The 16,322-nt window shown below is 38.2% G+C and overlaps 1 protein-coding gene across 2 annotated transcripts in view; it reads left to right on the plus strand.

Annotated features, from left to right (window-relative positions):
- UTRN (utrophin) overlaps positions 1-13,904 on the plus strand; it is a 478,322-nt gene extending 464,418 nt beyond the window's left edge. The window contains exons 72-75 of one of the 2 annotated variants that reach the window (XM_069488656.1): positions 1,999-2,107; positions 3,328-3,420; positions 8,223-8,245; positions 11,870-13,898. In XM_069488656.1, coding sequence (XP_069344757.1) covers positions 1,999-2,107; positions 3,328-3,420; positions 8,223-8,245; positions 11,870-11,878 — 234 coding nt within the window. In that variant the 3' untranslated portion in view covers positions 11,879-13,898. Of the gene's footprint in view, positions 1-1,998; positions 2,108-3,327; positions 3,421-8,222; positions 8,246-11,869 lie in introns of both variants that reach the window. The other variant, XM_069488657.1, reaches the window with a different exon arrangement.
- Positions 13,905-16,322: the final 2,418 nt, after the last annotated feature.

Below are 16,322 nucleotides of genomic sequence, written 5' to 3' on the forward strand. Positions count from 1 at the left end.
TAATTCGTCAATGGGTAATAGCTTGCAATTTTGGAAAAAACCATTCTTTGGGATATAACAGAAGCATCGAGACAGTTTCTCTCTGTCTGGTGCCTGTAGTCTTGTTAGGGACTATAACAAGATAGTATCATATGTAACAAGTATATATAACAAAATACTATCATATATAAAAGACACAGCACACTGTAGAGAATTAAGTAATTGATCACACATAGCAGTTAGGAATAGGACTCGTGTCACAGAACTAGTGATGTAGAAGCCTTCGCAGCAGGTTCACAGAGCGTAGAATCCCAGTGCGGGGGCCAGCAACCCCTCTCTCTTGAAAAATCCCTGACATCAACATTTATGTCATCTTTTGCCTTTTTCTCTAGCCTGTGCAGCGTGGGGCCTCTAGACAGTGTGATAAGAATGCCTTTCTCCGGGAATGATTTATTGACTTAAAGTAGAAACAACTTTCTCTCCAATGATTTTCTCAAATTTTGGAAAACCATCACTTCCCAGTTGCTATCAGTCTTTTTAACTTGTCAGTATAATTGAAAACAGTGTAATTTCTGTGTCACCTACGCAGTGGACCATAGGTTTGACCATATATTTTTGGCCATATATTTTTCTTTATGTCTCTCACTGTTTCAGAATTTGTGTGAGACCGTTTTGTGGAAGGCTTACTTCAGGGCCTCCGTGTTCTGTATCCTTAGAAAATAAGAGTTCCCTAAGCGTGACCCAAGTCCTGGCTTCCTGGAGGCCCTCTAGAATGTTTGAGTCTCTTACCTCAATGCCAGTCACATACACTGGAAAATTACATTGTTCCTACTGTGAATTTAAAGTGTCTGAATGGTGCCTGTGTAAGGGACAGATTTTCTCTTGCAGTCTCTTATTTAGGTTGTGAAGCATTAGTGTTAACAACTTAGCGCATGTATGGAATCACTGCAAGAGGAAGCTGTGCTTGAAACCTTTATTTGCCATGGCTTGTCGATGCTCTTAGGAGAGCGAAAGGCTCTTCTGCTCACTCCTACCTTCCCCTGTTCCCTCGATCCCATTAGACAGCACTGCCTAATGGCTCATGTGCCTTCAGAACTGCACAGTAATGCTCTTAGAGATAGCAGGTATCTAAATGGCTCTGTATTTCCCAGATTGTAGGGCTCGTATCTCTTCTTAATGATTTAGCATGATGAATGCCAGAAGTAGACGGAAAATTTAACTCTGATAGTGAAAACTGGCAAAACTACTGGCTGCAACCAATATAGACTTAATGGAAAAATCTGCATGAAAAAAATTGTAACTTCTGTATTCCCTATACAGTGGATCACACTTTCTAATTTGATCATATACTTGTCAACATATCAAAGATTTGTGTGAGAGTGCACTTACAAAATATTTACTAAGTGACAGACTGTTCTAATCATTTTAGAAATAGTAATTCATCACTCCCCTCGCAAAACCCTATGACACAGGCACTACTATTACCATCCGCATTTTACAAATAAAGAGTCTTTGCCCAGAATTACACAGCTTCTGAGTGGCAGAGTTGGAATTGGAATCCAAGCAATCTGAATCCAAAATTGTGCTCTTAACCGCTCTCCAATATTGCCTTTAAACATGAGTTGATTTTGAAATTGGATAAATTTTCTGTATTAGAAGATCAGTGCCAATTTTTGAAAGATGAATGAAAGCTGTTTCCAAATTCACTTGGTTGACATAAAAATAATAGAAAAATAGAGGGGTGAAAATGACACTGATAAACCAATCTTGCAGTATAGCCAAGTGAGTTCTTCAAGGTGCCCGAGCAGAAAAGGGGATCACTTGGTGCTCAGGTGAAGTACCAGGGCCCCCTGCAACCCCACTGAGACTAAAATGTATTTGAAAATGTCTGAAGGCAAAGAACTCTGTAAGATTTAATTATCCAGGGTGAGGGAGGGAAAAATGGAAAGGAAATCTTTTACTTTTACTTTATGGTTATTTGAATCCTTTCTCTGCTTTTACCTCTGAATGTGATTCCAGCCTGAATCTGATTCCCGAATCAACGGCGTCTCCCCCTGGGCCCTGCCACAGCATTCTGCTCTGAGCTACCCACTGGATCCAGATCCCAGCCTGCAGTTCCACCAGGCAGGTCGGTGTCCCCAAGACACGGCTACTCCACCCAGTCAGCTTTGTGCTTGGCCATTTGTTTGGTTTTCTTGTTAAGTAGCATTCTTACCCACTGGCGCCTTAGGGCATAAAAGAGTTTTGTATTATCCTTGGTCTCAAATAAGTGCAAATCCATTTAAGTAATATCAAAAACACAAACATTTTTAGAATAATAAGCTATAATATGCTTGTTTATATAATGTGTAGTAGTGGATTATATTTTGATGAAAGATGAAAAAATCTCTTTCCTTTTGGGATAAGTGGGAAATTAATTTTTTATTTGCTTTGAGAATGGTTCTTCTTTTTTTTTTTTTAGTATATTTTCTGTCTCTAAAATTTCACATTTGTGCATATTCAGAACGTAGTACTAAAGAATATTATACCAAACATTATAGTTTTCCCTGCCCAGGTCTGGAAACCCATTTGTCTACTTTTCTCCATCCTAGTCCGTGTAGACGTTGCCCCGCCTGCTCCATCTGAGGCAGGGGTCCCGCCTAGCCTGTCACCACTCACCCTGGGGACCTGTCACTGATGCTAGGAAGGGCTCAGTAAACTAAGTATTTACTAGGAATGATATTTTATTATCAATGAATTCAAGTTCCAAAATTCTACTGAGGACCACATACTTTAACTAAATGAATTTATTTGTGGGGTCTTTAGGTACATTAATCAGAAGAAAAAATTATTAATATTATTTTAATATTTTTTAAATATGAGAGTTATTTGACTATTGATTATAGAATAAAAAAATCAAAGTAAAAAGTATCTTATCAGATACCTTTTCTTTTGTGGCAGGGTAAGCTAGCCTATGCTGAAGCCTCCCAAAAGAAAGAAGGAAGAAAAAAGAAAATTAGTGGAATATTTTTCTTGTATGAAGAAATACTCTTAATGCAAAATAATAGATTTCTTGCTAATTAAAATAGTATGACTATGTGGCTTATTTTTCAGTCTTGTATCTTCCCCTGGTGCATGAGTTCTTTCTACACAAACATCTAGTACATTTCAATTAGATAAAATTATATTACCAACAAATTAATACAAAATTGGTTTTGGTATTTTTCCCTAAAATTGTCCTTTTCAGTAGGAACTCTTCCCATTGCTATTTGGGGGCTGCTCGTAGTGTTTTCTCCCGAGTTTGGGTTTCGGTGGAAGGCTAGACATTAATTCTAGAAAGTTTGCCGTTCTTTGCATGTGCTGTCACAGCGGGAGAGGACCTGCTGGCCCCGCCACACGGCACCAGCGCGGACCTCACGGAGGTCATGGAGCAGATCAACAGCACGTTTCCATCCTGCTGCCGTGAGTATGAGCGATCCTAGCACCACCGCTGCGCCCTGTCCCTCCCTTTCCCTCTTTCTGCATGCAGCCCTTTATCTTATTTGCTAAGATAACAAAGTCCGGTATTAGAAGCAGGATTGAATACTATTTGAGAATCAGGCAAACGTTACATATGTTGAGAAAGAAAATGAGGCTCAGCCTAGATACCATCACATCGCCAGGGTACAGTGACAGTGAGATCCTGCTCTTTGAGATTTTTCAATATGCCTTATGAGTGATAAAATGAAGATAAATAAAAATAAGTCTGATTTTAAGAAGAAATTATCTTCTTCAATGCAAGCTATCATAAGGAATGTGTCTTACTTCAAAGAAGAGCTTTGAGCAGCATGCCAAACAAGGCACGGAAATAGCCTTTCTAATGTAATTCCCTCTCTTTTCTTTAGACATTATTCTCTGATGGCATCAGATTCTAGTGCAGAAAGAGATTATTTTCAGATGTTCCTTTTTTTTTTCTGCTGGTTTCTTTTCTCATGCAATAATATACTCATTGTATAAAGGCCAAACAATTTAAGGCATCACAGATTATGACCCTTTAAATTTTCCATATGAACAACCAGAAAATAACCAAATAAAAATAGTCCAAATCCCAGAGGAAATTATATGATGATTCTTATTTATTCATTTTTCCAAATGTTTTCTTTTCAGCATCTTACCACCTTGCAGTTTCTACTGAGCTCTTACCTAAAACACTTCTGCTGTTTCTAACAAAAACCGCTTACCTGCATATATATGCATATTACTTAATGCTATTTTAAATAATCTTTTAAAGGATATGAAGAAATTATTTATAAATTTATTTATAATTTCCTCTGACACTGATTTTAAATCTAGGCAGTCACTAAGCAAGATTTTATATAAAGCACAGCCTCTTATTTTACCCTTTTCTGTCATCTCCTTAGAAAATACCATCCTAAATGAGGAAAAAGATACTATCAATTATCTGGAGTGTACATAAATAAGATATATTGACTGCATTAAAAATTATCCTTCATTTTATACCACACTGTAGTTTTAAAATGTCATTCTGAGCAGAATGTAAAGACAACTGTTTAAAACATATTTCTCTCTGAATTTTCAGGAGTATTTGCCTACAGGGTATATTAGTTTCCACAAGCACATAAATGTAGCTATTTACATTTTTGAGTGTGTCATTTCCCAGGTTTTCATGTGTAATTCTAACAGTCTGCTTCCTACAATTTGCAGAATCACATTTACAGCGCGTCAGAACACACACACACACACACACACACACGCATGCACTTTTGGCTATGTAGAGTTCCGCAAAAGCTTAAGAGGGTCAGTGGATGCCCCCATGCTGTTAGATTGTTGTGTATTTTTTCTGCCCTGTGACCACCGTGATAGATGAACAGTTTATATCTTTTTATGTTAATTATAATTCAAGCTTGAAATTTTTTTAGAGGTTTTGGTTCTCAGTTGTTTGTCACTTAATGACTAGATGAAACCTCTTCATAATCTTTATAAACCAGAGTTTAAAAATGTGATTTCTAAATGAAATTACCTTTTAGTTCAGCTTACACCTGAATACATTGATAATTAAGAACAAATTCTGTACATCAAAGCCTGTTTAGAAGTTTTTATTTAAATGTCATGGTGGACATTTTCAGTTTAAAAATGAGTCGGCAGTGACAGGTAGGATGGCAAATATGTTTAAATATAATCCTTGTAATGACTATAAAATGTATAATTTCCATATTAAAAAATTATTCTAAACATTTGTGATTTTTACAAGTTCCATTTTTTGAAGCACTGACTCTTAAATCTTTCTCAAGGTATATTATCATATCTAGATTTTGTAAAAGAGTGATCCATGTTGTGTTTTAAAGCAGAATATAATTAAAAATAAATAATTATAAAGCAAAAATGAATCTTAAGAGGTAGGTAAACATTTTCATGTCATAGCCTTCCTTTAAAGGCAAGTATAAAATTCGTATTGGCTGGGAATCTTATTAAAAATTCATAGATATTGGTTCCTGAGAAGAGTATATATCTTCAGTGAGACCCACAGCACAAAGGTTAAACCTCTCCCTTGCATTGGTGTCCTCTACACCTGTGTCATTTGCAGTGATTAGAGGGTGGTTTATGGAGCCCTGAGATTCCTTAATGGGAAACTGGCTTCATGTTCTCATAGTCTTAACTCTGCACAGTCACAAATATTTATAACATTTATAGTTTTCTGTGAATGAGTATTACTAATCGTGTGTTATTTTGAAGAATTCAAATATATTCCAGGTAAGAAATGATGAATAGTGTATTGTGGAATCCTTTGCCATCTAGATGATTATTTTTGGCTTGTGAAAGTTCTGCTGTTACTTTGGGTTTAGTTTGCTCTTCTTGGTATTTATATTCATATTTTGCTTTGATAATATACAAATATCCAAGATAGGGACAGCTTTCTGTAAAATAAAGACAACCTTTTAAAAATTGATGCAGAATAGAGACCAGCATGTGACTCTGACTTGGCCCCCAATACAGGTTTTTTCACTGAATGAATGAGTGAAGAATGATTACATTTTCTAATTGGGAAGGTTTAGTTGTTGAAGCTTTCCCAGATAGTACTCACAAGGTTCTATAGGATTCATTTGTTTTGTTGCCTCTTTTAAGTTGCTCAGCTAGCAAATATTTTAATAAGCCTTTGCAATTCCCAAAGCTTACTGACCACCTTTGGAGGATTTACCCAAACAAATCGGATTGGCACCCTCCCAAAGCCAAGCCAATCCCTTGAGCTCCTATAACTAATGAGAACTTTAAAATTGCTTGTCACCAGCATACAATGAATTGATCTGCATGTTAATCTTGACTTTTGATCCTTTGTGGATTAAAAATTAGCATGGCCCCAAATGAATTTCCACTCCTGGCAATCTTGGAATTAAAATGAGACTGTATTCATAAATTCTAATTGCATGAATTGCCTGCTTTCTTTAACATGGCATTTTTTAACTGTCTACATATTGTTGTATATAACACTTTAGAATTCCTTCATCTGAATTAATATCCCAGTTGGTCCTGTTAGTATCCTTGAATTATGGCCTTTTAAAGTATTTTAAAATTACTTATATTGAGTTTCAGAGCAGAGAGGCAGGCATTTCCGTCTCTTCCCGGCAAAGAGTTAATGATGGGAATTTAATTGTGCTGCCCATTAACCAGTGTACATACTAAAATTCCCATCGACTACTGTAACCATTTCTTTTTTAGTGTAAAATTTTTGTCACTTTTTTCATTTATGTCCTTCAAATATATGGGATACTGTTAATAAGCTATGTAATTCTTGCTGATAAACCAAGAGATGCTTTTAAAATTATGTTTGACCCACAGGCATATTTTCACTGTGAATTGCCTGTGTTTATTAAGCTTGAATGATATTCATCAAAAACTCAAAACCCACCGACATGCAATGATTTCCTTTTAAAATATGTTTGTGTGATTTGTCCAGGGGAATATCCATAGCCTTTTATTTGAAAAAAGCTATAGGCTTAAAAGCATTGGTTTGGAGCAAAATGGATTAGACTTTTACCTAGGGATTGCTATTTGTTATTAAATATATTTGTTTCTTATAAGAGAAACATATCTCTGTCTCTTTTAGGAAGAACGTGTAAACCTATGGTGTACTTAATAATAATTCAATTCAACTATTCCTCAGGTAGTTCACCTACGTATGGAGGTCCAGTCTTTTTCTCTAGATATAACTTACACATCTGGTAGGACAGGGCTAATTTTACTCTGATTCCTTCCCCAAATACCGAGGCTCACACTTTGTCTCCAGGTATCATAGGAAGGGCACCCTTCATGCCTGCTTTTGTTTTCTCACAAAGCTGCTGGTACCCAGCGTGTGATCACTGATGTCTTTTTTTTCCCCCTGCCTCAGCAAACAAAAATGAGAGATGGAAGGAGTGCAACATGCTACATGATTAAGGGACAATTCTTATTTGACCAAGAATAAATGTTGCCATTGTTGGGAGGTGGGGGAATCTCTTCTTTTTTCCTCCCTGTTGAGAATGAGATAATTATGCACTGAAAGGGAGGGATGAACAGCAGAGGCCTTGGAGAAGAGATTTTAGAGAGGCCCTCACAGAGTCTGCCAGATATTCTTCACTGTCATGGGTTCTGGAACAAGGAAGGAATTGAGCTACCTTGGTACAAAGTCGAATTAGACATCATATTCTAACTTAGAAATGTTCCTACCTGGGCCGCTCCATGGCACTGTTATCAGCCCAAGTGCCCAGAAGGCTGCCAGGGATTAGGCCAGCCCTTTCCTTGATGCAAGCACTTGGCCACCATCTTCCCAGGCCAAGATGGGAAGAAGGGTGGGCCAAGGGTGGCAGAAACCAAAGATTCATGCCTCTACAGGCCCCTTGGTCAGAATTGGTGCTATTTAGCAAAATAAGCAGAACTTGCTCTGTTCTGATACATAAACTAAATACGTGGCATGGTTTAAATTTAGGAAACGTTGAGGGTTTTTTGGCAAGATGTGAGTGCTCATTGAATGCTTTAGCGGATACATTAAATCTTAAATCACATGGGATATGAGAAACTAACTAGGAAAACTAGCCCTTGTTAAAGCATTTAGCCAGGGGGAAAAAAACACCAAAAACCTGTTTCTAATTTTGCTATTAGCATCCATTTAACAGCTGAGCTATTATCCTTCTCAGAGCACTACATTCCACATATTTGCATGCCTGAAAGTTGGAACCATCAAAGCAAGGGTGCTACAACGTCCAACTGATTTCTTTTGTTTTCTCTTTCAGCAAATGTCCCCAGCAGGCCACAGGTAAGAGCTAATGGGATGATTGGCTTAATTGTTACTGATCACAACCTAGAGTAAGCAGATTAGCTACCTCTGATTTTACTTGTACTGTATTCTTTATGTAAGTAAGTAAACTAGCTTGACATTTAAATGTTAGTTGATTCTGTGCGACTGTCAGTCTGAGGGAGTGGGACCGGGTGGCTCCCAAGCCAGGTTCTTCCAAATACCAAACGTACTATGGGTTCGATCCTCTGTTCTAACAGCGTTTGATTGGCATCTCATACAAAGTATACAAAGTTACTCTAGATAGGTTTGGCCATTGCTGTCTCCCAAATGTCTGCTTAAGGTAGCTAGAACAGAACATTCACTTTAAAAAGATAAAAAAAAGAAAAAAGTGGCTAGTACCACAAAAATGGTTTTGTTACTTTGAGTGGGAAAAAGTTTCAATGTTTTATTTAAAAATTTGCTGAAAACTGTTGGCAGCTATAGCCTTATGCCTTTCAGCATTTTCCCTATCAGACACTTTTAGTAATAATGTGCTACAAGGCCACAGTAGCTCTTTGGAGACCATGGGCTTTCATGAACTTGTTTATAAATCTTTTTGAAACAGTGAACCTTCTGATTCATTGTCTTACTGGCAAGAGGGGCTGGGACCTTAACTACATGACAAGGGTGTGTGAAGTAGCTAGTGATGTGGTGAGAGCTGTGGGTGTCCTCTTCTGCTTGCTTCTGTTGTCTGAGTGAATTGGAAGCCTTCAGCAGGAGGCTTCAGAGGTGTGAGGAGAGACTGGAGGATGTGTGATAGCTGCTAGGAGAGCAGATGGACTGGGAAATAGAGTGCAGACTACAGGCAGCATTAAAGGCCACCACTTAAGGGGCCATGCATGCGTTTAGCATGAGGCCAGTCTGGAGGGTTGTGTGTTGCCCTGCAGCTACGTTCCAGTTCATGGGCACAGGCACCAGAGAGGTCTGAATATTGCATTTAAGTAAAGTTGAAGTTGTGGTTTGGCGAAGTGAGCACAATGATTCAAGGAAAGAGGCAAAGAGTGGTTATAGTGATTGAGCAGATCAGATTGAACAATAGCAAGAGAAGTGAGGTCATGTCCGGTGTGGGAGACAGAAATAAAGAGGGGAGGGTCAATGGATGGCAGTATCAGTGGGTGGATGAATTTGCCATTGTAAGCCAGAAAGGTAGAGGTGATTGTCAGAAGGTGGGATGATTGAAATTGCAATTAGAGAGGTGCAAGTATTGGTAATGGTCCATATTTGGAGGCTTGAATGAATGACCGAGACGGGTTTGGACAGGATCACTGGAAGAAGAAAGCTCGAAGAACCAAAGCCAGAGTGTTGGAAGAATCATCTACGTGGGTGTTGAAATCACTACGATTTAAACATAGCTTTAGAGTAGGTGACATTGAGCCATTTCTTCTTCAAGAAGTTAAGGAACATGACCCAAGGGGTCAATAGATGACTGCATAATGGGTTGGTATAGTCTGATGACATGAGATTCAAAGCTTGGGTGTTTTTAGGAAGAAGAGAAAAAAAGATACCCCGAAAGCCTCGGTGAGGGCGGAGGAGGGAGCTAATGCAGTGTGTGAAGAGTGTGGGAGGAAAAAGTCCTGTGAGAGAGGGACATGGGGGAAGCTGTGTGTGCGGGGGGATCCAGATATTGATTAGACAGAGGCAGCAAGTGAAGGCAGCATTCAAAGAGGAGTTCGGGAACATGGGTTTTGCGACTCGTGAACCAGGTCACCTGGGGGCGCAGAGGAAGGGTTTCAAGAACTAGGCAGGGTGAGATGTGGGGACACAATGTGCTGACTCTATAAGGAACAGAAAGTACAGGTGACAAAAGGTGATGAAAGTGTGACCAGGGGTCTGGAGCATTTTATGGTGGCCCATTTAAAACAAGGAGAAAGGGTGTGATGAGACTAGACTTGGCAGTCCCCAAGTGGTGGTGAGGCCATGCGTGATGGAGATCATGGAGGGGAGAGAGAATCTCCTTTTAAATCCTCAAATACTTTGCAATACAAGTGCTCAGAATTTAAGACAGAAAGTGATCTTATAGACCTTCTCCTTCTATTTAGTTTTTAGATTTTAGAAATCGAGATTTAAAAGAGCTAAATTTGTCCTGGTTATACAACACCTTAGTGGATGGAGCAAACATCTGACTCAGTGCAGGAGGATCCTTTCCTCTTTGCTTTCTTCCCTCTCCATTCCTTCTCTTCCTTTGCTTTTCCCTTCAGCATCTGCCTCCTCTTCGCCTCATTTTCCACACTTCAGGTAAAATGGAAATTCATGAAAAATGTGTTTCCATATGGAGAGTTGAGCTAATAGTTACATGGCATGGTCTTAAATTTTTAGGATTCTGACACCTAAAATGAGAATTATTGTGCACCTAATTAATAGATTCATCCAATTCTCAAGGATAATAGAGTGCATAGAAATAACTCACAAATCTTCTCAGCTTTCTTTTTCAACACGAATCGCCACAAAGCTTTAGTTACCAATATTAATATGTAACAACATGTTCCTTTCCCAAGTAGAATGAATCCCTCCCCTTCTCTGTTCCCAAAGTACTTTGAATTACTATGGTCAGCCCTTATCTCATGCTAGAATGGAATGAAGCTGCATTGCTGAGATATCTTTCGCACCTGCTTCTGTGAGGGCCTCACCTCAGTGCAACGCCTGGAGTCCAGTGGGCCCCCAGCAGTGTTCATTGAGGTTTTGCTCCCTCTAACATGGCTATGAGATGTTCAAAATACAGAAGCAAGTGTCTGAAGACTCCAAATTCGAACAGTGAGGGAGAAAAGGCTCTAGGCCAGTGTTAAGAGAGTTTGCTCCTTATAGCATACCTGGGAAATGGAGCAGCCTCTTGGGCAGCTTTTCCAGCAACTTTGTTAGGAACGTGGTTTTAGGAAAGCAGGACTTTATGCCAAAGTCTTCCATGAAACAAAGGGTAAGGACAGACATTGTCTTTTCCGAAGTCCTGAAAGGCCTCCTATGATTTATGAGGCGTGGCCCAATTTGGATGATTTCATTTTATTGTCATATTTTTTCTAATTTCAAAATAATTTTAAAAGACCAACTATTTGACCTTCCCTTTGCAAGGCTGCTGCTACCTCCCTGAGTGTGGCCTGGATTTGTATCTTCTCTTGCCTGGGACATTTAACTTTAAGTGGCACTACTGCACGCCTGTAGATGACGACGCCTGTCGTCGCTTCCTCTTCTCTGGCCTGCATCTTGGGACTGAGATGGGTTGGGATTGTGAAGGTACCTTCTTGACCCCTCACAGAATCTCAGGGAGAGACAGGGTGATTGCAACAGCCTAATTCAGCCACCATTGGTACCTTCAGCAGAAAGAAGCCAAGTCCTCTCAATTTCAACTTGGCTTCCAGCCTGGGCAAGAGAAAAAACTTCCAGACTTTCCTCTAAATGAGCTGTAGTGGTAAAAAGCAGACTAGATAACTTCAGGATGACAGAGAATGACCTCATCACAGGGAGTTAAGGGTCCCATTTGGACACAGCAAAATAAGGCTTGACTCCTTCTGAAGGAAGCACTTCTATTTTCTTGTAGAGTTGACAGATCGCTGCTACCTGTAATGATTTATGAAAATGTTGTTCTGACAGTGCTGTTCTCCCTTCCCACAGGCAATGTGAAGTATTCATCTAGCCAACCAACATTTCCTGACATGCAGTATTGCCCTTTTCAGCAAATGCCAATTCCAACTTCCATTTAATCAGAAGCTCCGTGGCGACTTGACCCATGCTGTTGAGCACTGACTGTGTGTTCTACTGAAGGAGTAAAACACTGACTATCCAAAGAGAAAAGGATATTTTGTTTTTATAATAACCATATATTATTGTTTTCTTCTTCCCTTTCTATGCAACTGTAAATTAATGAACAGAGAGGTATTTGGAAATGGAAATACATTTGTCACTGATTTGTATAATGTATACAGCACTGGGAAAGTGGGTGGGGGCTTTCTAATATGATATCGTCTTTTTAATAACCATGACAAAAGATTGCGTAAGAATTAGAAGACCACTTTTCATTTTTACATTCCTTCTGCTGTTCATATTAACTTTGTACAATAACTTCATTTATTTCTTTGATTCTTTTACCATAATGTTTTGGTTATTTATAATTCATCAGCCACATGACCAAATAGATTTAATGTATTTGTTTCCATGGTTTGGCCAAATTAATAAATTTATACATTTCAATCAAATGCAAACACACACACACACACACACACACACACACAGGCTAGGCTACAGCCCTATGTATATTGTTTAACTTTATTTGACATCACACACTTACTTCTTTGGTGACCACTTGGATAACCACAATAAAAATCCTGTGGGCCTAAATGGCATTTCTATTGGGATTTTTTTTCCTACATTTTATTCACTTCTTTGTATAAGTAGGTCTTAATTTCTTTATTTATTTTATGTTCCAGTCTATATGATAGAGGAGACTGCATTATAATAATCTCAAATATCATTTTACCAAAGGTTGCCCATATAAGCATATTTTCATTTTGACATAAAAACAAAACTGGTACAACCTTTCCTTGTTCCCAGGTCTTGATTTTCATCATTAAATGCATAGCAGACCTTTACCTATTGTAATACCAGAACACATCATTGTCTTTAGTTCCCTTTGAAAAGAGTTTTATTCTTGTTTTGTATTTTCAAGTCCTTTATAATTCTCAAAACTTCTAGTTATTTTCTTTCTGAAAGCAGACACAAATTTAGTGCTTTTCTCATTTGCCCGTTTTACCGAATGAACAGATGTTTTATTACCCTTAATTTGATCAGTATATTTGGGAAGGATGTTTATCGAAAGCCTATGTCACGTCACTGCCTCGACAGAAGAATGAAGTTCATGCTTAGATAGTGGTACCTCTGCCTAGACCTTTCAGCACATTCAGTTAGGTATTTGGTTCAGCTGCTGACTTAACATTTGATTCAGTTTAAACATGTTACTTAATTACCAAATGTAGAGAAACCAAAAAAAAAAAGTGAAAATAATGTTTTTATTCAAGCATATGTACTTTTAAAACATCAAGACATTTTAACTTTGGGTTCTCTTTAACTGGGATCTTGCCAGAAGGAGGCTTAAAGTTTGAAATTGCTATTCTTTTAGAATAGGTTGGGTGGGTTGGGGGGCAAGGGTGTCTATTTGCAGCATAGATATTTTGAGAAGAAGAAAATTGTTTTATATAAGAGGAAAGCCATGACCACCTTTCTACCTCAGATCCATCTTCATCCATTGTGTTGGAAATAGCTTTATGCCGCTGCAGTCTGCAAAGTCTAGAGCTTTTATCGGGCCATATCATGCCCAAGAAACCACCTATTTAAAGAAAAAAATTCCCTGAACTCCAAGTTGTAGATTTGGTGTATTCCTTGTTCTTACTTTGAAAAGTCACGTGTTAATTTTTTTCCTGCCTGTATTTGTATGCAAAATGTCCTCTATCTGCTATTAAGGAAAAGCTCCATATAACACTACATTGTATCCTTCTAAGTAACAATAAATAAAAAGAAATATATTGCAGTAACAACAGTGGGAAGTAAGTATGTAATTCTTTTGAAATATGTGGTAAAGAACTAATCACAGACTATCATCTAATCTGGTTACATATTGTATTTTTCATCCTGAATAAAAATAATTTTAACACAAGATGACTTTGATATTCTTCAGCTGGGTTCACTGATAGAATCTGAGCTTTGAATGTACATTCATGAAAATAAAACAGAGAGCCTGTATCCTCACAAATCTACATATTTTCCTGTAGTTTCTCTTATACATACTAATATAGTCTCTTCTTGCTCTCATTCTCTCTTTCTCTCTTCTCTTACACATATGTATAATTTTATTCTCAATTTCTTTTAAGGTAGAAGGCTTATGGATAGGAAAAAATAGTATTGGATGTTAAAAATGTGTACATAAAGCCTCTTGTGCCTTTGCTTGAATGAATAGATGCTACTGGAATTTAGTTCACCCTTTCAAATCCACTTTTAGCTGCATGCTCTTAAATACTGTGCTTTTTATCTGTGCACTGGATTTTAACTACTCGGGTAGTACCTTTAATCAATTTCTGAAGCCATCCAATGGGAAACAGTGTTAAGAAAATGTTACTTGACTCTAAAATTAAGGCTATCAATGAAATAGAAAAATCACCCAAAATACAATTTGTTAAAGAAAACATACATTCTGATGAACAAACATTTTCAACATCCTAGCTACCATTAAGTAATACTCACCTTAAATATTCCAAAGGAAACAATTAGTTTCCAACAATTTGTTGAGTAGGTAGTTGAAAATACACATGAGAGCAAATGAACAAGTTTTGTTTTTATACTGCTGTGGTTTGAATGTGTCCCCCAAAGTTCATGTCTTGGAAATTTAATCTCTGATGGAACAGTGTCTAGAGATGGGACATTTAAGAGGTGATCAGGTCATGAGGGTAGAGGCTATGAATGGATTGGCATTATCACCAGTGGGTTTGTTATCTCCAGAGCCAGTTTGTTAGAAAAGTGAGCTTGGTCCTCTCTTGCTGTCTTTCATGCACTTTCCTACTCTTTCATCTTCCACCATGGGATGAGGCAGCAAGAAGTCCCTCACCAGATACTGAATCCTTGATGTTAGACTTCCCAGCTCCAGAAATGAGAGAAATAAATTTCTTTGTAAATTACCCAGTCTGTGGTATTCTGTTATAGCAACACAAAATGGACTAAGACATCTATACATATACATAGCCTTCAGCTTGTTATATACCATTGAGATTATATATATTTTAAAGAATGGAGGTTACTCTTGGATATCTTTCCCTCTATCCACATTCACTGTTTTAGTAGACCAACTTTTTCAGAGACCTTTCTAAATTCATTAATTGATACTTTAATGAAAATAGAGTAAACCACCACTAACGCTACTACTTAAACTACTACTTAAACCTATAAGTAAGGTCCAAAAACTTACATTGACATATAATGTCAACTTGTATTTTTGTGAGGTAAATTAAGTGACCAGAATGAGCCTGCTACAGAGGTCAGAAGACAATCACAATCATATTATTAATGTACCCAATACCTGTGGTATCAGTTATCTATTGTCACAATAATGCTGCATGGCAGCCACAAAACTTTAACAATAGACATGTAGCTCATGGGATGTGGGGTTCAGCTACACTGGACAGGACTCTTTTTATCCCAGCTGGACTTACTCATTTGTGACCAGCCTTGGATCGCCTCAGGGCTCTGCCGATCTTGGCTGGATTGCTCCTGTGTCTGGAGGTTGACTGGCTGTTGACGGATGTGAGAAGGCTACCCTAGGATGCCATCCTCGGCTGGAATCTGTGGCTGGATGCGTTCATTCACAAGCAGGCCAACCTGGGGCTGCTCTCAGGCAATGGCAGAACTGTGCACAAATGGAGCCTTCGCTGAAAACTGGCGCTTCATGCCTTCAGCCAAATTGTCTTGGTCAAAGCTAGGTATGGGGAATACATTCCATCTCTTTAGTGAGAGAAACTGCAAAGTCATATGCCAAAGTCTATAGTAACAGGGTAATGAATTGAAGCCACTATGTTTCAAAATAGAAACTTTAAGGCAACGGTCCCCAACCTTTTTGGCACCAGGGACTGTTTTCACGGAAGACAATTTTTCCACAGATTGGGATGGGGGGATGGTTTTAGGATGATTCAAGTGCATTACATTTATTGTGCACTTTATTTCTATTACTACATTGTAATATGCAATGAAATAATTGTATACCTCACCATAGATTGGGGACCCCTGCTTTAAGGTAAGCGAAGCAGGGGATTTGGGCCAGAATATAAAGTATCCATTTCCTTAGGCATCATGTCCCCTGCCTCAGTGGACTAGAAAGGAGGTATCCTCTTGCAAGGCCTTCTTTTAAAACAAACGTCAAGAAGATCTACCCCAAGCTAACAATTCAGTTTCAGGAAAAAAAAAAACAAAAACAAAAAACCACAACTAGAAAAATAATGGCGTTCCTGAGCCCCAAATCCTGTTAGTAACAGTAGAAGATAAATAAACAAAAAGGAAAGAAAGAAAAAATCTAGATGAGAGATGGAAT

The sequence above is a fragment of the Eulemur rufifrons genome, chromosome 15, assembly GCF_041146395.1.
Source record: "Eulemur rufifrons isolate Redbay chromosome 15, OSU_ERuf_1, whole genome shotgun sequence".
In the NCBI taxonomy this organism is placed as follows: domain Eukaryota; kingdom Metazoa; phylum Chordata; class Mammalia; order Primates; family Lemuridae; genus Eulemur; species Eulemur rufifrons.